This window comes from Sinocyclocheilus grahami, unplaced genomic scaffold, assembly GCF_001515645.1.
Source record: "Sinocyclocheilus grahami isolate Dianchi unplaced genomic scaffold, SAMN03320097.WGS_v1.1 scaffold176.1, whole genome shotgun sequence".
In the NCBI taxonomy this organism is placed as follows: domain Eukaryota; kingdom Metazoa; phylum Chordata; class Actinopteri; order Cypriniformes; family Cyprinidae; genus Sinocyclocheilus; species Sinocyclocheilus grahami.
Window position 1 is genome coordinate 1,055,720 of NW_015505355.1, and position 22,046 is coordinate 1,077,765.

General features: G+C 39.2%; 1 protein-coding gene across 1 annotated transcript in view; it reads left to right on the forward strand.

Moving 5' to 3' along the window:
• rock1 (Rho-associated, coiled-coil containing protein kinase 1) overlaps positions 1 to 22,046 on the forward strand; it is a 73,811-nt gene that overhangs the window by 42,686 nt on the left and 9,079 nt on the right. The window contains exons 16-26 of the mRNA XM_016283610.1: positions 285 to 531; positions 2,271 to 2,377; positions 8,386 to 8,536; positions 10,812 to 10,972; positions 11,190 to 11,374; positions 15,874 to 15,943; positions 17,327 to 17,430; positions 17,581 to 17,746; positions 20,693 to 20,786; positions 20,863 to 20,951; positions 21,820 to 22,011. Coding sequence (XP_016139096.1) covers positions 285 to 531; positions 2,271 to 2,377; positions 8,386 to 8,536; positions 10,812 to 10,972; positions 11,190 to 11,374; positions 15,874 to 15,943; positions 17,327 to 17,430; positions 17,581 to 17,746; positions 20,693 to 20,786; positions 20,863 to 20,951; positions 21,820 to 22,011 — 1,566 coding nt within the window. The remainder of the gene's footprint in view (positions 1 to 284; positions 532 to 2,270; positions 2,378 to 8,385; positions 8,537 to 10,811; positions 10,973 to 11,189; positions 11,375 to 15,873; positions 15,944 to 17,326; positions 17,431 to 17,580; positions 17,747 to 20,692; positions 20,787 to 20,862; positions 20,952 to 21,819; positions 22,012 to 22,046) is intronic.

Consider the following 22,046-nt stretch of genomic DNA (forward strand, 5'->3'; position numbering starts at 1 on the left):
ATGAAGAGTTCAGATGCAAAAGCCTCTAACTGGCATCTGCTATGTTTAGGTTCAGTCATTTTACCCTAATGGCAATGTATAGGTCCTTTTCTATGCAATTAAAGTGAAATAACTGAACATAAATATAGGAGCCTGATAAAAATAATCATTTTAGAAGAAAATTTCAGACGTCATTTAGAGGCTTTTTTTGTTTTGGAAGTTCTTGAGATGACTTTCTCAAACTTTAAATTTACTGTGACTCTGGATCTTCACATTACAATTAAGAAACAACCTTGTCCTCACAGCTGAGGGAATCCAACGACCTTCTGCGGGCTGAGTCTGACACGGTAGTGCGTTTGAGGAAGAGCCACACAGAGATGGGGAAGTCCATGAGCCAGCTGGAGAGCGTGAATCGTGAGCTGCAGGAGAAGAGCCGCGCCGCAGAGAGTATCAAACAACAGCTGGAAAAAGAGCTGCTCCAGCTGCAGACCACGCTAGACACAGAGAGACGGTCCTGCAGCCAGGGCTCAGAGGAGATCAGAGAGCTGCAAGGTAAGAGCGGGCTTTCTCTGATTTGAGAAATCTGCCATAACGAGTTGCAGAGATGTCCTGTCCTCTGGAGCTCAACCAGAGAGAACATCAGGTTCTTGCTCGCCTGTTTACCAAGGCCCTTCTCCCTTGATTGTTCAGTTTGGCTGGACAGCCAGCTCTAGGAAGAGTTGCATTTGGCCCCATGCTCTCAGAACTCATTGCAGTAGATTATTTTTTTATAATTTTTTTTTGTAGCCTTCCTCAGATCTGAAACCTCAGATTGACACAGTCCTGTTTCTGAGCTATGCAAGCTTGATTTGGCTATTATTTTACTCTATGCGTTTTTAGCTTAGACCTTATAGATAATTTACCACAATGTGTAGAAACATCTCAAAGATGATCCAGAGTACTGGGATACACCCGAGTTAATTTCAGATAACATAGCAAAGGATCTGAATACTTTTCAATGTGATGTTTCAGGCCCTGTCCACACGATTGTGGGTATTTTCAAAACCGCAGCTTTTTCTGTGCGGTTAGGCCGTTCGTCCACACGCAAACGCAGCACCAGGTCACTGAAACATTTTTGAAAACTCCTGCCAGGGTGAAGATTTTCAAAAACTCCAGTCGCAGTGTTATCGTGTAGACAGCGTAACCGGAGATTTTGGCTTGTGACCAGGGTTGCCAGGTTTTCGCAACAAAACCCGCCCAATTGCTACTCAAAACTAGCCCAATGGCATTTCGAGGGGTAAAAATCGCATTCCAGGAGGTAAAATACACGTTTTTCGGCGAGGATCCTCCAGTAAAATTAGCATTCCAGTGGCTAAATATCACGTTATTGGGGTCGCTTCAACCCGCGGCCATGAAAAACAACCCGCGGCAACAGTGTTAAAGTAGCCCAATTCCGCAGGAAAACCACGGTCTTGGCAACACTGCTTGTGACGTCGGCGCATGCGCTGTTATCTCCGCCTACTGGAAACTTTTTCAGGCTTCTGATTGGTCAACATGGCTTTACGGTTGAGATTATATCGCCACCTGTTGGCTTGGCATGCTCTTGACAGTGCTTCATAGCATGCGATTGTGTTTTCATGTGGACGGAGATTTTTTTTTTAAATGGAAGAAGGAAAAACCCCATTTATAAAAATACCCGTGTATGTGTGGACATGGCCTCAGTTTTATCTTAAAACTACAAATCTGCAAATCAGTTTTTTTGTTTTGTTGTTTTGGGCAATGGAGGGAATGAAGTGGCGTTCACACAGAACTCGTCTTTGCGTCTAAAAATGCGAGACACAGCGCTCAGGAATGGTTTTAATGCAGAACTGTTGCCGTACCAACTTGCTACTGTAAACAAAATCTTGCAATGCTTGCCCCTCCTCCGGAGGCTTCTGATCTTCTGATTGTTTTGGAACTCGCATTGCGTGTAAAAGTTGAAATTCTTTTAACTTGACACAGCGTCTTAAAAACAATGCACTCGTCTGAGATGCTGCAAAAGACATGAGCGTTGCGCTCATACACATTCGTCTAGCACGTTTACATAGAAAAACTATGGAAACATAGCGCTTTCAAAAAACGTTTTCTGTGTGAACAGCCTAAGGCTGCAATGTAAAACCTTTTTTTTTTTTCTTCTTTTCATTTTTTACAATTTTCATATATTGCTTAAGTGTGCCAGTAGGAAATACTACATTTTACATTTCCAAACATTCCATTTGCAGATAATTGTGATCATCCAATGTGATGCAAGTCTGTTGTTTGTCTCTTTGAAGCTCGTACCACGGGTCTACAGGAGGACAACAAGAACTTGAAGCACAGTCTGTCTAAAGTGGATCTGGAGAGAAAACAAGTGCAGGACAGATGTAACGTTATAGAGAAGGTATTATTTTTATTAAAAATGTGCATATATTTTTTGTGTATTTTACACAACAAAACAAAAAAACTGATTTGCAGATTTGTAGTTTTAAGATAAAACTGAGGCCATGTCCACACATACACGGGTATTTTTATAAATGGGGTTTTTCCTTCTTCCATTTAAAAAAAAAATCTCCGTCCACATGAAAACACAATCGCATGCTATGAAGCACTGTCAAGAGCATGCCAAGCCAACAGGTGGCGATATAATCTCAACCGTAAAGCCATGTTGACCAATCAGAAGCCTGAAAAAGTTTCCAGTAGGCGGAGATAACAGCGCATGCGCCGACGTCACAAGCAGTGTTGCCAAGACCGTGGTTTTCCTGCGGAATTGGGCTACTTTAACACTGTTGCCGCGGGTTGTTTTTCATGGCCGCGGGTTGAAGCGACCCCAATAACGTGATATTTAGCCACTGGAATGCTAATTTTACTGGAGGATCCTCGCCGAAAAACGTGTATTTTACCTCCTGGAATGCGATTTTTACCCCTCGAAATGCCATTGGGCTAGTTTTGAGTAGCAATTGGGCGGGTTTTGTTGCGAAAACCTGGCAACCCTGGTCACAAGCCAAAATCTCCGGTTACGCTGTCTACACGATAACACTGCGACTGGAGTTTTTGAAAATCTTCACCCTGGCAGGAGTTTTCAAAAATGTTTCAGTGACCTGGTGCTGCGTTTGCGTGTGGACGAACGGCCTAACCGCACAGAAAAAGCTGCGGTTTTGAAAATACCCACAATCGTGTGGACAGGGCCTGAAACATCACATTGAAAAGTATTCAGATCCTTTGCTATGTTATCTGAAATTAACTCGGGTGTATCCCAGTACTCTGGATCATCTTTGAGATGTTTCTACACATTGTGGTAAATTATCTATAAGGTCTAAGCTAAAAACGCATAGAGTAAAATAATAGCCAAATCAAGCTTGCATAGCTCAGAAACAGGACTGTGTCAATCTGAGGTTTCAGATCTGAGGAAGGCTACAAAAAAAAATTATAAAAAAATAATCTACTGCAATGAGTTCTGAGAGCATGGGGCCAAATGCAACTCTTCCTAGAGCTGGCTGTCCAGCCAAACTGAACAATCAAGGGAGAAGGGCCTTGGTAAACAGGCGAGCAAGAACCTGATGTTCTCTCTGGTTGAGCTCCAGAGGACAGGACATCTCTGCAACTCGTTATGGCAGATTTCTCAAATCAGAGAAAGCCCGCTCTTACCTTGCAGCTCTCTGATCTCCTCTGAGCCCTGGCTGCAGGACCGTCTCTCTGTGTCTAGCGTGGTCTGCAGCTGGAGCAGCTCTTTTTCCAGCTGTTGTTTGATACTCTCTGCGGCGCGGCTCTTCTCCTGCAGCTCACGATTCACGCTCTCCAGCTGGCTCATGGACTTCCCCATCTCTGTGTGGCTCTTCCTCAAACGCACTACCGTGTCAGACTCAGCCCGCAGAAGGTCGTTGGATTCCCTCAGCTGTGAGGACAAGGTTGTTTCTTAATTGTAATGTGAAGATCCAGAGTCACAGTAAATTTAAAGTTTGAGAAAGTCATCTCAAGAACTTCCAAAACAAAAAAAGCCTCTAAATGACGTCTGAAATTTTCTTCTAAAATGATTATTTTTATCAGGCTCCTATATTTATGTTCAGTTATTTCACTTTAATTGCATAGAAAAGGACCTATACATTGCCATTAGGGTAAAATGACTGAACCTAAACATAGCAGATGCCAGTTAGAGGCTTTTGCATCTGAACTCTTCATGCACGTACATACACACACACACACACACAATATATCAATAATACAAAAATATAATAATATATAATATTATATTATATGTGAGAGTACTAGTATATATATATATATATATATATATATATATATATATATACTAGTACTCTCACATATAATATAATATTATATATTATTATATTTTTGTATTATTGATATATTGTGTGTGTGTGTGTGTGTATGTACGTGCATGAAGAGTTCAGATGCAAAAGCCTCTAACTGGCATCTGCTATGTTTAGGTTCAGTCATTTTACCCTAATGGCAATGTATAGGTCCTTTTCTATGCAATTAAAGTGAAATAACTGAACATAAATATAGGAGCCTGATAAAAATAATCATTTTAGAAGAAAATTTCAGACGTCATTTAGAGGCTTTTTTTGTTTTGGAAGTTCTTGAGATGACTTTCTCAAACTTTAAATTTACTGTGACTCTGGATCTTCACATTACAATTAAGAAACAACCTTGTCCTCACAGCTGAGGGAATCCAACGACCTTCTGCGGGCTGAGTCTGACACGGTAGTGCGTTTGAGGAAGAGCCACACAGAGATGGGGAAGTCCATGAGCCAGCTGGAGAGCGTGAATCGTGAGCTGCAGGAGAAGAGCCGCGCCGCAGAGAGTATCAAACAACAGCTGGAAAAAGAGCTGCTCCAGCTGCAGACCACGCTAGACACAGAGAGACGGTCCTGCAGCCAGGGCTCAGAGGAGATCAGAGAGCTGCAAGGTAAGAGCGGGCTTTCTCTGATTTGAGAAATCTGCCATAACGAGTTGCAGAGATGTCCTGTCCTCTGGAGCTCAACCAGAGAGAACATCAGGTTCTTGCTCGCCTGTTTACCAAGGCCCTTCTCCCTTGATTGTTCAGTTTGGCTGGACAGCCAGCTCTAGGAAGAGTTGCATTTGGCCCCATGCTCTCAGAACTCATTGCAGTAGATTATTTTTTTATAATTTTTTTTTGTAGCCTTCCTCAGATCTGAAACCTCAGATTGACACAGTCCTGTTTCTGAGCTATGCAAGCTTGATTTGGCTATTATTTTACTCTATGCGTTTTTAGCTTAGACCTTATAGATAATTTACCACAATGTGTAGAAACATCTCAAAGATGATCCAGAGTACTGGGATACACCCGAGTTAATTTCAGATAACATAGCAAAGGATCTGAATACTTTTCAATGTGATGTTTCAGGCCCTGTCCACACGATTGTGGGTATTTTCAAAACCGCAGCTTTTTCTGTGCGGTTAGGCCGTTCGTCCACACGCAAACGCAGCACCAGGTCACTGAAACATTTTTGAAAACTCCTGCCAGGGTGAAGATTTTCAAAAACTCCAGTCGCAGTGTTATCGTGTAGACAGCGTAACCGGAGATTTTGGCTTGTGACCAGGGTTGCCAGGTTTTCGCAACAAAACCCGCCCAATTGCTACTCAAAACTAGCCCAATGGCATTTCGAGGGGTAAAAATCGCATTCCAGGAGGTAAAATACACGTTTTTCGGCGAGGATCCTCCAGTAAAATTAGCATTCCAGTGGCTAAATATCACGTTATTGAGGTCGCTTCAACCCGCGGCAACAGTGTTAATGTAGCCCAATTCCGCAGGAAAACCACGGTCTTGGCAACACTGCTTGTGACGTCGGCGCATGCGCTGTTATCTCCGCCTACTGGAAACTTTTTCAGGCTTCTGATTGGTCAACATGGCTTTACGGTTGAGATTATATCGCCACCTGTTGGCTTTGCATGCTCTTGACAGTGCTTCATAGCCTGCGATTGGGGTTTCATGTGGACGGAGGTTATCTGAATACTTTTCAATGTGATGTTTCAGGCCCTGTCCACACGATTGTGGGTATTTTCAAAACCGCAGCTTTTTCTGTGCGGTTAGGCCGTTCGTCCACACGCAAACGCAGCACCAGGTCACTGAAACATTTTTGAAAACTCCTGCCAGGGTGAAGATTTTCAAAAACTCCAGTCGCAGTGTTATCGTGTAGACAGCGTAACCGGAGATTTTGGCTTGTGACCAGGGTTGCCAGGTTTTCGCAACAAAACCCGCCCAATTGCTACTCAAAACTAGCCCAATGGCATTTCGAGGGGTAAAAATCGCATTCCAGGAGGTAAAATACACGTTTTTCGGCGAGGATCCTCCAGTAAAATTAGCATTCCAGTGGCTAAATATCACGTTATTGGGGTCGCTTCAACCCGCGGCCATGAAAAACAACCCGCGGCAACAGTGTTAAAGTAGCCCAATTCCGCAGGAAAACCACGGTCTTGGCAACACTGCTTGTGACGTCGGCGCATGCGCTGTTATCTCCGCCTACTGGAAACTTTTTCAGGCTTCTGATTGGTCAACATGGCTTTACGGTTGAGATTATATCGCCACCTGTTGGCTTGGCATGCTCTTGACAGTGCTTCATAGCATGCGATTGTGTTTTCATGTGGACGGAGATTTTTTTTTTAAATGGAAGAAGGAAAAACCCCATTTATAAAAATACCCGTGTATGTGTGGACATGGCCTCAGTTTTATCTTAAAACTACAAATCTGCAAATCAGTTTTTTTGTTTTGTTGTTTTGGGCAATGGAGGGAATGAAGTGGCGTTCACACAGAACTCGTCTTTGCGTCTAAAAATGCGAGACACAGCGCTCAGGAATGGTTTTAGAAAAAGCACAATGCAGAACCTCTGCAATGTTGCCGTACCAACTTGCTACTGTAAACAAAATCTTGCAATGCTTGCCCCTCCTCCGGAGGCTTCTGATTGGTCCACTGTTTTGGAACTCGCATTGCGTGTAAAAGTTGAAATTCTTTTAACTTGACACAGCGTCTTAAAAACAATGCACTCGTCTGAGATGCTGCAAAAGACATGAGCGTTGCGCTCATACACATTCGTCTAGCACGTTTACATAGAAAAACTATGGAAACATAGCGCTTTCAAAAAACGTTTTCTGTGTGAACAGCCTAAGGCTGCAATGTAAAACCTTTTTTTTTTTTCTTCTTTTCATTTTTTACAATTTTCATATATTGCTTAAGTGTGCCAGTAGGAAATACTACATTTTACATTTCCAAACATTCCATTTGCAGATAATTGTGATCATCCAATGTGATGCAAGTCTGTTGTTTGTCTCTTTGAAGCTCGTACCACGGGTCTACAGGAGGACAACAAGAACTTGAAGCACAGTCTGTCTAAAGTGGATCTGGAGAGAAAACAAGTGCAGGACAGATGTAACGTTATAGAGAAGGTATTATTTTTATTAAAAATGTGCATATATTTTTTGTGTATTTTACTATTGTGGACCATTAAGAATTTTTGCTTTGTGTCTGTTTTGCATCAGTTTACATTACCATAAATTACCAATTTTTAAGGGTAGATAAGGTAAAAGGTAATTGAAACCTTGTAAAGGTACCACTACTTTTTTTTTTCTTACAGTGTATGAAAGTTGATGTAATTTAAAAAAAGACACATCAGTTGGTGCCTTCTAGCATTTCAGTAACCGTACAGCAATGCACATTGAATGGAAATCTAGGCACTGCCTTGAGGATTTAGCATGTCTCACTGTTTCAAAGGTTTATACATAATGCATATATATATAGTGTGACTAGAATGAATCAAGATTTTGTGCTAGTGTTTAAATTAGTGTAGTAAATTGATATAGAATCACTGCCAAAGTTCCAATCCATCTCCTGTCTTGATGTCGTCTTTGGCTGTGTTTTTGGTAATAATTGCAGTCTATTGTGGACCATTAAGAATTTTTGCTTTGTGTCTGTTTTGCATCAGTTTACATTACCATAAATTACCAATTTTTAAGGGTAGATAAGGTAAAAGGTAATTGAAACCTTGTAAAGGTACCACTACTTTTTTTTTCTTACAGTGTATGAAAGTTGATGTAATTTAAAAAAAGACACATCAGTTGGTGCCTTCTAGCATTTCAGTAACCGTACAGCAATGCACATTGAATGGAAATCTAGGCACTGCCTTGAGGATTTAGCATGTCTCACTGTTTCAAAGGTTTATACATAATGCATATATATATAGTGTGACTAGAATGAATCAAGATTTTGTGCTAGTGTTTAAATTAGTGTAGTAAATTGATATAGAATCACTGCCAAAGTTCCAATCCATCTCCTGTCTTGATGTCGTCTTTGGCTGTGTTTTTGAAATGATTGTATTGGCTGTGTAAAATAATTGTTTTGTATAACCAGTGTTTCTATGTGCTCTGTGCTTTTAGGAGAAGAACAGTCTGGAAATCGACCTGAACTACAAGCTGAAGACTCTACAGCAGCGGCTGGACCAGGAATCCACAGAGCATCGCATCACGAAGGCTCAACTCACAGACAAATACGAGTCAATCGAGGAGACCAAGTCAGCTGCTATGCACGGTATGTGTGCGTGCGAGACGTGCCACGACCGCCTTCCTGCAAGTCCAGACACCGCACAGCGTCTCGTTTCACTGCGTGTCCAGACACCACCTCCAGGATTTCACACTTATGCATATGGAGCAGCAGACTTGCTTTTAATAGCATCTTAATAGACATGATACTATCAAATAAGTTTAGAGAAAGTACTCTGTGTTGTAATTAGACTGTAGGAATTTTTTGGTGCTGATATTTAAAGCAATAGCTCACCCAAAAATGAAAACTGGCCATCCTCTCCCTCAGGCCATGAGTTTGTTTCTTCTTCATATGTGACCCTGGAGCACAAAACCAGTCATAAGGGTACATTTTTTGAAATTGAGATTTATACATCATCTGAATAAATAAGCTTTCCATTGATGTATGGTTTGTTAGGATAGGACAATATTTGGCCAAGATACAACTATTTGAAAATCTGGAATCTGAGGGTGCTAAAAATCTAAATATTGAGAAAATTGCCTTTAAAGTTGTCCAAATTAAGTTCTTAGCAATGCATATTACTGATCAAAAATTCAGTTTTGGAACTGTCATTTTCTTAATGTATTTTACAAAAATTGGTTACTGGTGCAGTATATATGCAATTCATTTTTTTTTCTTAATGTTTGGAAACAATAAAAAAAAGTATCAAAAAAAATATATAGATTTTGATATATTTACGGTAGAAAATTTACAAAATATCTTCATGGAACATGATCTTTACTTAAAGGGTTAGTTCACCCAAAAATGAAAATTAGGCTGTGTTTTACTCCCCCCCGAGGCATCCTAGGTGTATATGACTTTCTTCTTTCAGACGAATCCAGTCGAGTTATATTAAAAATTGTCTTTGATCTTTCAAGCTCTAACATTGCAGTCAGCGGGTGTTGCATTGCTTCAGTCCAAAAGAAGTGAAATAAAAAACGCCCATGCATAAAAAAAAGTGTCTCACACGGCTCCGGGGGGTGAACAAAGGCCTCCTGTAGCGAATCGATGTGTTTTTGTAAGAAAAATATCCATATTCAAAACGTATTAATCACTTTAATCTAGCTTGCGCTCACTGTTTTACACGGAAGCAGTTCTGGGCAGATGACGTATGAGGTCAGCGTTGCGCATGAATTAGACTTCGGAAATCGAGGGGTTATGACGTCATTGACAGGCGATGCAATGACACTATAGACACGGTCCGTGTCTCTAGTTAAAATTGCTTATTTCTCTGGATTTAAACATTCTTCTAAACATTTGGGATATAATGTAAGTACACAAGTCAGCAAAATATATAACACCGTTCTAGTGGTTTTTGGATATTTTAATAAAAAAAACTTATATATTGTGCCTTTAAATGTAAAATAAAGTGTAACCTTAAAGTGCATAATGTGGTTAAAGAGGGTCATTTGCTACACCCCAAACACACAAGGCTGCCACCTAATAACAGGAAGTCAGGCTACAAAGAAGGGCATGTCCAAATGAGTCACACCTCTGTATTGAAAGAAACAGTACATTCACATTCAATTCTATTTAATATCAAAATAATTAAAGAACAATAGCAAAATTACAATTTATAGTTTTCATGTGACGTCACACCCTTTTAGGAATGTTGACCTGGAGGGCAAAACATGGCTTTCTTCAATTGAACACTACAACTAATGTAGTGAGTCAGTGTTACCAAATTCAGTACACACCTTATTGATGTTGCATTCTATATATAGGCGAACAGATTTGTCCAGAATATGAACTCAACATGATTGCACGTTTTCCCATAGAAAAGCTCATTCATATTCTGTGCCTGTATATAGTATGCATAAGATGTATATTGAATTTGATCTTTTAATAACACTGTCTTAATACATGTTAAGTGTTTTTCACGTTGAGCATTTTAGAATGACTCGATGTATTTAGTGATTGAAATTCTGCAGGTACAGTTCAGTTTGTTCACATATCTTTGATTTTCTTCTTTGGCTTGAAAACAAAACTTGAAAGCTGGCTTGAAAGAAACGGAAACTTGACAGGGTCTGTACTGCACTTCTAAGGATGTTTTGATCTCCAAGTCTCGCATGACTGAAAACTATGAGTAATTGACAAAATTGTGACAATTATAAAATGATTAAATATAATGTGTGCCAGAAATCAAAGAGCAACAGAAATGGCTCCAACGCACTTCATTTAGGCAAACCGAAGTTCTTGATTCAGATGATTTAGAAATGCAGGTATATCGATCACCTGTTCATTCTTAATCTCTAAAAACTACTCAAATCTTTCCTCTGTCCAGCGGTGGAGCAGAAGGTGGCGGAGGAGACCACGCTGCGCATGCGAGCGGAGAGCAGGGTGGTGGAGGTGGAGAAGCAATGCTCCATGCTGGAGTTTGACCTCAAGCAGTCTGTGCAGAAGATGGAGCAGCTGATGAAGCAGAAGGAGAGGCTGGAGGAAGAGGTGAGCGTGAACCCGCAGTTTGACCCCACACATACTAATTAAGGCCAAAAAGCTTTGCTTGGTAATGTTACTTAATAAATCTTTTGTTGATTTTGATTGCTTGTCCTCATTTGATAAAAGCTTCTGCTGAATGACTAAATGTAAATGTATTAGAAACTGCTGACAGTGCTTTAGCAGTACAAATTCTGTATCTTTCCTCTTTCCTCCGCTCTACCAGGTGAAGGAGCTGCAGGTGCAGTTGGAGCAGGAGTCCGGGAAGCGTGTGCTGGCCCAGAACGAGCTGAAGAGCTGGACGATGGAGGCCGAGCGCCTGAAAGGATCAGAGAAGCAGCTCAAACAGGAGATCAACGCGGCCCTCGAGAACAAACGCTCCGTTGAGTTCCAGCTGGCACAGCTCACCAAGTACGTCGCTTTCTCTCTCCTGCGCTCAAAAGGGTCATGAATATACACCGTGAATAGGGTACAAATGTATCCCCCATTATTTGATTTATTATTGTTTAAATAAAAGACTGACCAATACAAATTGTCTAGTTTCTAAACAGGTTGCAAATGATCACGCCTTAATTTTTTAAGGCTGTCAAATTTTCTAATTGATAATAAATGGTTAATGTGGTTAATTAATTAAATTAATTGTAAATCAATCGCACCACTTTTTTTAATTACTCCAAAAAAGATAAAGTCATTATTTTGATTTAGAATTGCATAAATAATTATAATAAATGGGTGGTTTTTTAAAATTAAATATTGAAATATGAAATAATTTTTTTTAAAGAAATAATGCTTTAAATATGAAACTAAAATCACCAGTAGGTGGCGGCAAGTTACTGTCTTAATAAGTGAGTAATTCATTCATTCACTCACTCAACCTATTCGTTCATTCATTCAGAAATGACCCAGTGACTCTCTTTATGAATGAGTCACTGAATCAAAAAGTTTAACACAATATTAACTTGTTTATTGAACTATTAAGTCAACAGGCAATATACACTGCAATTGTGTGCAGATATTGGGGAAAAAACAGCACTCTCGCTCACGTGCTATTGTTCAACTAAAATGTAATAGATTATAAGACAAAAACCTGCACGGGGCAATTTTTGCCCTCATATCTTGAATTTTAGAGACATAAAACTATTCTCGTAGGCGTCATTATACAGTCTGTCATCCTGCATCATCATCTTCAGCAACAGCATCAATGTAAGATGATGTACAGGTCTGTGTGTGACAGGGTGCATTAAATGCATTAGTAATTTTAACACATAATTTTTTTTCCATAAGTAATCGCGTCAAATTTTCAAGCCTAATATTTTTTGTACAAGCATTTCTGTTGGTTCTGTTGGACCCCAGTAGTAACACCGACCGATATAGACCTTGGCTCTGAGCCAAATAGCGTCACAAAAGCTATTACATCCAGGGTTGCTACGGGGTTTGGAAAAGTATGGAAAAAAGAAAGCAGAGTATGGAAAAATATTTGTGGTTCCAGACTTTAGTTCTTTTTATAATAGAAAATTAAGAATTTAATGAAAATAAATTGATCGTACAAGAAGTGAGGTTTCATGGCAGCTGTTTAGTGATTCTTTAAAGATCGCCAAATATGACTGAATAAATTCAAGGTGCACTTTTTCATTATACAAAATGCAGGTTATAAGCAGGGGCGTAAATTTCGTCTAACAGTAGGGGGGGGGGACAATAAACATAAAATTTCACTAGAGCAATTTTTGAAGGGGACACAAATAATACAGCTAAAATGGTACTTTACGTATACACAGAGGAAAGCCTTACTACTATTAGTGTAACAGGGAGACCGTGCCAAATTAGACAACTTCAAGCTGTTGTGGTCGCGCCGTGACAGCAGTCGTGTCCATTGTAGACATTACTATCCGTCACAGTGTTGCCAAGTCCTCGGTTTTCCCGCGGAATTTTGCTACTTTAACACTGTTGCCGTGGGTTGTTTTTCATGACCGCGGGTTGAAGCGACCCCAATAATGTGTGTTTTAGCCTCTGGAACGCGATTTTTACCGGGGGACACCCTCGAAACGCGGTTAGTTTGGGCTAGTTTTGAGTAGCAATTGGGCGGGTTTTGTTGTAAAAACCTGGCAACCCTTTCCGTCAAGCAGGTAACGTTATTATAGCTAACAGCGGACTCATCAAAAAATACATTGGCATCATCTGTATTAAAGAGAAAATAATCACTTCATCTGATGTTTAAGTGAATAAAACAGCCTTGACAGCCTTGGAGTTCCACAACTATTGGCTTTGTTCTCTCTCACTGGACTTGTGTGTGTGTGTGTGTGTGTGTGTGTACCTGATGTAAAATTGTGTTGTTTTACTACTTACACAATTATTTAAAGTATAAAACATTGTTATTTACAATGCACTGGGACAACCCTCAGATAAGCATTTTGGGTTTCTTCACACTATATTCTTAGCACCATATTACATAACCTCAAGGACCTTTGCAAAAATAAAAAATGTACAGACTTTTATGTGTGCACAAGAAACCATTGAATTTAGCGTATAGGACAATGCACACTGAGCCACCTATTGTCCCATCAGCCCATTTCGCGGTGTGCTTTCTTGGCCTCCACAGACTTATGCATTAAATAGACCTAAGGCCTTGAAATATGGCATACTTCCCTAACGAAAGCCAGATCTTAAAGACTTTTTTACAGTACCAGTCTTTTTTATAGACTCTTGAACTTGGCTAATTTTATGCCATCAGCCCATTTCGTGTCATGGTTTCTGTGCTGCCGTGGAGGATGTGTTAAATTGGACATTAGGCCTTGATATTAGAGGTACTACCGTCAGAAAAGCAAAATGTTGAGCAGGTAGATCTCTGTTACTTCATGTGCATCCATGCTATCGTCTTATTCATAGTAAGAAGGAAATAGGTTATATAAAACTAGAAATTGTAATGCATAAGCATGCAAAGCATTCCCATGCATATGTGAATAGTTTCTCAAGGGCACAAAAAAGTTTCTTGTGTGCATGTAAAAGCCTGTATTTTTTATTTATTTATTATTTTTTTATTTTAGGGACTCTGTATGTTGTCACTTTGAGAAAATCAATGAAAAAAACCCTGAGAAAATAAACATTTACAGATGACTGTACTGTATACCAAATATAAAGCTGAAAATAATGCTCTATGAACCATTTATGTTAAATATGGTCTGTAAAACTACTGAGAGGGCGGGTTTTGTTGTAAAAACCTGGCAACCCTTTCCGTCAAGCAGGTAACGTTATTATAGCTAACAGCGGACTCATCAAAAAATACATTGGCATCATCTGTATTAAAGAGAAAATAATCACTTCATCTGATGTTTAAGTGAATAAAACAGCCTTGACAGCCTTGGAGTTCCACAACTATTGGCTTTGTTCTCTCTCACTGGACTTGTGTGTGTGTGTGTGTGTGTGTGTGTACCTGATGTAAAATTGTGTTGTTTTACTACTTACACAATTATTTAAAGTATAAAACATTGTTATTTACAATGCACTGGGACAACCCTCAGATAAGCATTTTGGGTTTCTTCACACTATATTCTTAGCACCATATTACATAACCTCAAGGACCTTTGCAAAAATAAAAAATGTACAGACTTTTATGTGTGCACAAGAAACCATTGAATTTAGCGTATAGGACAATGCACACTGAGCCACCTATTGTCTCATCAGCCCATTTCGCGGTGTGCTTTCTTGGCCTCCACAGACTTATGCATTAAATAGACCTAAGGCCTTGAAATATGGCATACTTCCCTAACGAAAGCCAGATCTTAAAGACTTTTTTACAGTACCAGTCTTTTTTATAGACTCTTGAACTTGGCTAATTTTATGCCATCAGCCCATTTCGTGTCATGGTTTCTGTGCTGCCGTGGAGGATGTGTTAAATTGGATATTAGGCCTTGATATTAGAGGTACTACCGTCAGAAAAGCAAAATGTTGAGCAGGTAGATCTCTGTTACTTCATGTGCATCCATGCTATCGTCTTATTCATAGTAAGAAGGAAATAGGTTATATAAAACTAGAAATTGTAATGCATAAGCATGCAAAGCATTCCCATGCATATGTGAATAGTTTCTCAAGGGCACAAAAAAGTTTCTTGTGTGCATGTAAAAGCCTGTATTTTTTATTTATTTATTATTTTTTTATTTTAGGGACTCTGTATGTTGTCACTTTGAGAAAATCAATGAAAAAAACCCTGAGAAAATAAACATTTACAGATGACTGTACTGTATACCAAATATAAAGCTGAAAATAATGCTCTATGAACCATTTATGTTAAATATGGTCTGTAAAACTACTGAGAGGTTTGGAAATTTGAGTCTGGAAAAGTATGGCATTTTGAAATGGGAAAATGTGTAGGAACCCTGTACATCACTAAATATCTGAGATGCTTTTCTATTGTAGAAATAGCTATTATTGCAGCTTATAGGTTTAAACCAGGCCAAAACCGTTAGCTGCCAATATTTACATGTTTGGATTAAGGATTAGCCTCCGTCTGACCACAGCCGGTTAGTCCTTCACCTCTCCTCCTGTTGAACTCGGTCGCTCAATGAGGCATTTTGACACTATGCCTAGCTTTGTGTTCTCTACTTTAAAGTCAACATGAAATCACTACACTATTTATATTGTACAGGTTCCTGACTGTATTGTGAGCAGTGCATCAGTTCACATTAGTTGAAAATTAAAAATAAGTTTGTCTTTGTAATCTTTCATCAAAATATGATTACTCGATTCATCGCTTAAATGAGTTTTGCTTGAAACAACTGGCTAAACTGTTATAATGGGCCTAGAACGTAGCCCTGCAGGTCATTTTAATGTTCATTTGTACATTGTACTTGAGTTGTGAAGTTTGACTGAAATTGTTTGTGAATCTGACTGTTACTGATGGAAATGTATCTTCTCAGGCAGTACCGAGGAAATGAGGGTCAGATGAGGGAGCTTCAGGACCAGCTGGAGGCTGAGCAGTATTTCTCAGTGAGTATCACAGACTGCTGATCATACTTGCGTTTTTCAATGTGGTCAAAACACATTGCGCACTTTGAACAACCGAGTCTGGGAACTTTTACTTTTTTTTATATGATGTGATGACTTGATTGATATATGAGATGCTGCATGAAGCTAAATTTTTTTTTGTTTTAATCTGATTAAATTTTTAGTCATGCCACTTGTTTAAGGCGTGGCTTTTTTTTGGGAAGTCGTGGCCTAATGGTTAGAGAGTCGGACTCATGTTTTTCAATGTGGTCAAAACACATTGCGCACTTTGAACAACCGAGTCTGGGAACTTTAACTTTTTTTTATATGATGTGATGACTTGATTGATATATGAGATGCTGCATGAAGCTAAATTTTTTTTTGTTTTAATCTGATTAAATTTTTTAGTCATGCCACTTGTTTAAGGCGTGGCTTTTTTTGGGAAGTCGTGGCCTAATGGTTAGAGAGTCGGACTCATAACCCAAAGGTTGTGGGTTCGAGTCTCGTACCGGCAGGGATTGTAGGTGGGGGGAGTGAATGTACAGCACTCTCTCCCACCTTCAATACCACGACTGAGGTGCCCTTGAGCAAGGCACCGAACCCCCAACTGCTCCCCGGGCGCCGCAGCATAAATGGCTGCCCACTGCTCCGGGTGTGTGTTCACGGTGTGTGTGTGTTCACTGCTGTGTGTGTGCACTTTGGATGGGTAAATGCAGAGCACTAATTCAGAGTATGGGTCACCATACTTGGCCACATGTCACGTCACTTTATTGATGTGCAATAAAAAAATGCATTAATTAAATGTGTTTCTATAATAGTTAATGTGCAAAACTCTATCCGCCTAAAGTGAGCATTTTTGTTTTCTTTTTAAATGCACATTTAGTAGATTCTTGATGTTTCCATCCAGCATTTTTAATGCAATGCCACAAAATTAGCATAGAAATCTGTTGATTGATGCCCAGCTGGCCACTAATCTTTCTTGAGAACAACAAATTTGCAAGTAACCAGACTTGGTAAGCTTGTATTTAATCAACCTCGTTTTCTTAATTAAAAGCAGCTAATTCCAAACACACAGAGATTCATTTACTGTAATCGAGTCATCCAGAGTCAATTATTCCTCTTGTACCACAGTTACCAGATGCACATGTCTTAATGTAATGTGTTTCTCTCAAAGCAATTTCAGGTGAACATATTGGTTTTCTTGGCAAAAAAAACATGCAATCACTGTCACCAACAGCGAATTTAGCTTTAATTTTCTTTTTGTTTTCATTTTGAAAAGCTGTACACCAGAATTGCTAATTGGAAAGCGATATGAACATTTCCTCATTGTGACGTCACTAGTGCTGTCACGTCATATATTCTCAAGCCGTTTTTTCTTGCTTTCAGACACTCTATAAAACTCAGGTGAAGGAGCTGAAGGAGGAGATAGAGGAGAAGAATCGACAAACTCAAGAGACTTTCAAAAAAGTCCAGGACATGTACTCAGAGAAGTAAAAGTCCTTTTCATCAATAAGTAGAATTTGAAACAGGGCTGCTTTAAAACAATTAATAAGGAACCATAGAGTATCTTGTATCTTTAAAGTACTATTCAGCATTTATTTTGAATGTCGTCTTGTGAACTGCTGCTCCTGTTTTTATAGGGAGTCGCTGTCTGCTCAGTTGGACCTGACCATGACAAAGGCCGAGTCGGAGCAGTTGGCGCGCGCGCTGCAAGAAGAGCAGTATTTTGAACTCTCTCAGGAGCACAAGAAAGCCACCTCACGGTACAAACAGGAGATCTCAGAGAAGGACTCGACCATCACACAGGTCTGTGATTTAGGACAGGCATGCTTCTCTGAATCATACAATGCAGGGCCCTATGAAATCCGATTACTTTTTTATTTATTTATTTTTTATTAAAAAAAATAACAAACCAACAAAGTGCCGCACAATCCCTCCTCAGTCCACACCAGTTGCACCGACCAAAGGACAGCCCCGAGTAAGACGTACCTTCTGCTGTACAGTAGTGATATTAGGGCTGTGAATCTTTCTTGAGAACAACAAATTTGCAAGTAACCAGACTTGGTAAGCTTGTATTTAATCAACCTCGTTTTCTTAATTAAAAGCAGCTAATTCCAAACACACAGAGATTCATTTACTGTAATCGAGTCATCCAGAGTCAATTATTCCTCTTGTACCACAGTTACCAGATGCACATGTCTTAATGTAATGTGTTTCTCTCAAAGCAATTTCAGGTGAACATATTGGTTTTCTTGGCAAAAAAAACATGCAATCACTGTCACCAACAGCGAATTTAGCTTTAATTTTCTTTTTGTTTTCATTTTGAAAAGCTGTACACCAGAAAAAAATGCATTAATTAAATGTGTTTCTATAATAGTTAATGTGCAAAACTCTATCCGCCTAAAGTGAGCATTTTTGTTTTCTTTTTAAATGCACATTTAGTAGATTCTTGATGTTTCCATCCAGCATTTTTAATGCAATGCCACAAAATTAGCATAGAAATCTGTTGATTGATGCCCAGCTGGCCACTTCACAATCTTTCTTGAGAACAACAAATTTGCAAGTAACCAGACTTGGCAAGCTTGTATTTAATGATGGAATCACTATCAACCTCGTTTTCTTAATTAAAAGCAGCTAATTCCAAACACACAGAGGTTCATTTACTGTAATTGAGTCATCCAGAGTCAATTATTCCTCTTGTACCACAGTTACCAGATGCACATGTCTTAATGTAATGTGTTTCTCTCAAAGCAATTTCAGGTGAACATATTGGTTTTCTTGGCAAAAAAAACATGCAATCACTGTCACCAACAGCGAATTTAGCTTTAATTTTCTTTTTGTTTTCATTTTGAAAAGCTGTACACCAGAATTGCTAATTGGAAAGCGATATGAACATTTCCTCATTGTGACGTCACTAGTGCTGTCACGTCATATATTCTCAAGCCGTTTTTTCTTGCTTTCAGACACTCTATAAAACTCAGGTGAAGGAGCTGAAGGAGGAGATAGAGGAGAAGAATCGACAAACTCAAGAGACTTTCAAAAAAGTCCAGGACATGTACTCAGAGAAGTAAAAGTCCTTTTCATCAATAAGTAGAATTTGAAACAGGGCTGCTTTAAAACAATTAATAAGGAACCATAGAGTATCTTGTATCTTTAAAGTACTATTCAGCATTTATTTTGAATGTCGTCTTGTGAACTGCTGCTCCTGTTTTTATAGGGAGTCGCTGTCTGCTCAGTTGGACCTGACCATGACAAAGGCCGAGTCGGAGCAGTTGGCGCGCGCGCTGCAAGAAGAGCAGTATTTTGAACTCTCTCAGGAGCACAAGAAAGCCACCTCACGGTACAAACAGGAGATCTCAGAGAAGGACTCGACCATCACACAGGTCTGTGATTCAGGACAGGCATGCTTCTCTGAATCATACAATGCAGGGCCCTATGAAATCCGATTACTTTTTTATTTATTTATTTTGTATTAAAAAAAAAAACAAACCAACAAAGTGCCGCACAATCCCTCCTCAGTCCACACCAGTTGCACCGACCAAAGGACAGCCCCGAGTAAGACGTACCTTCTGCTGTACAGTAGTGATATTAGGGCTGTGATGATAAATCGATGCAGAATCGATTCGTGGATGGATTCTGAGATCTTCCGAATGCATCGCGATTCTCTCTGGAATCGATTCTGAGCTTAGATTTTAACAGCAGATGGCGCTCTACTCTAGTTTTTATCCGAACACTCAAATGCTCACGAAGAAGAGCGCTGAAGAGCGCTTGTGCATTCGGCTGAGTCTGTAATTTCACCTCGGCTCAGAATGCTTTTATGACGCGAGATTAATGTAAACACAGCCCATTGTGAACACCCTTGTAATTCGCTTCAACCTTTTCGAATTTTATGAATGATTATTTCAGGTTCAATTGTGTGTAAGGATTTGGAAACAAGCAGAGTACGGCTGTTTCTAAAGCATGCAGTGCCATCTGCCGTTCAAGACTAAGCTCAGAATCGGCTCGAGAAAGAATCGCAATGCATTCGGAAAATCTCAGAATCGATGCGGAATCATTGCTTGATTCACTATTCATCGATTTATTTTCCCAGCCCCAAGTAATATATTTCTGTCACAATTTTTTCCAAGTTAAACCGCACTTTTATTTTGACAGGGTAACATTTGTTTGCATATGTATATATATATATATATATATATATCATCACACAGGCATAGATGAAACCGCGTGTCTGCGCCACTCATTCACACAGAGACATGCAGGATTCATATTTAAATAGCATTTTTGCTATTTTAATTGAAGAATTTCACAGACACCAAGTCCATATATTGCCATTTGATGCATATGTATATATATATATATATATCATCACACACGCATAGGTGAAAACCGCGTGTCTGCGCCACTCATTCACACAGAGACATGCAGGATTCATATTTAAATAGCATTTTTGCTATTTTAATTGAAGAATTTCACAGACACCAAGTCCATATATTGCCATTTGATTAAAGTGTACTGACCTACTTTTGATTTATTCATTCAAACTTTGACAAATTCCGTGACATTCTGCATTTTACGGGAAATTCGCAGAAATCGTAGGGCCCTAACAATGTATATAGTCCATTTGTGTTCCATCGCATTTTCCGTATCAGATCTCTTTGTCCTGTGCAAGCCATCTGTTGTTTTAGCTCATTATTGTTAACTCTGTGGTTATACCAGAGGTTTTTAATTAGATTATAATGCATTTTCACGTAGCTTGAGGAATCCAATAAAACCCTTACCAAAGATGCGGAGATCCTCAGTAAGGAGAAGGCAGAACTGAACGAGAGACTCCTAGCTCGAGAAGAAGGTAATATTATTTCCAGTTGGTTAACCTGCATTTTATCGTTACGTATGATCATGACATTTCTAATGTCTTCCTGTAGAGTTTACTGCAGAGAAGGAGGAGCTGGCAAGCACAGTAAAGGCCAATAACGAGAAGGCCCTTAATATAGAAAGAACTCTGAAGACCCAGGTATAACTAGATTACAGCATTAAACACACAACATTATGAAAACAATGCATGTTTATATAGCTAAAATTAAAAAGCTAATTTAAAACTGTGAATAAATGAGAAATAGTGACACTTTTTAATAGTCAAATACAAAGGTTGACTAAACGGTAAGGCTTGTTTTGGTATCTTCGGCAGCATCACATCTATCTTGTACTAATTTTGCTATTGTTTTTATATGTTCTGCTTTCATTTTAATTTTAGTTAAAGTTTTAGTCATTTTGTTTAGTGCATGTACAGTATGTATGTACATTAACATTTATTTATTTCAAGTAAAGGAAATATATTTATGGTTTTAGTTTACTAATATAACCATGTGACAAGCACAGTAAAAAAAAAAAAAGAAGTAGTTTATATCGGAAACATTAATTAAAAAAAGTATTTTTCAAATCTGCACAGTTTTACCTACTCTTTATATGCCTATAAGAATATCCAATTGTTAACACATTAGCAGCAAAATCAATTATAAGTTTTGTCTCTTGTGCATTTGTTGTGTGGAGCTTCAGGACCAGCTGGAGGCTGAGCAGTATTTCTCAGTGAGTATCACAGACTGCTGATCATACTTGCAAGTAGTTTATATCGGAAACATTAATTAAAAAAAGTATTTTTCAAATCTGCACAGTTTTACCTACTCTTTATATGCCTATAAGAATATCCAATTGTTAACACATTAGCAGCAAAATCAATTATAAGTTTTGTCTCTTGTGCATTTGTTGTGTTGCCTATTAAGACCAAACCGTGTCATACAAATATGTTCCACGAAGTCTGAATAAGACTTCTAATAAGACATTGTAGTCCTTCTCCATCTTAACGCCTCAACATGTGACTGCAGGCGGTGAATAAGCTGGCGGAGATCATGAACCGGAAGGACATGAAGTTGGACCAGAAGAAGAGAGGCAGCACCACTGACCTGCGCAAGAAAGAGAAGGAGAACCGCAAGCTGCAGCTGGAGCTCAACCAGGAGAAGGAGAAGTTCAACCACATGGCCATCAAGAACCAGAAGGAGCTGAACGAGATGCAAGCGGCAAGTCAATGTTTATTAGCCTTTTCACAGTAACT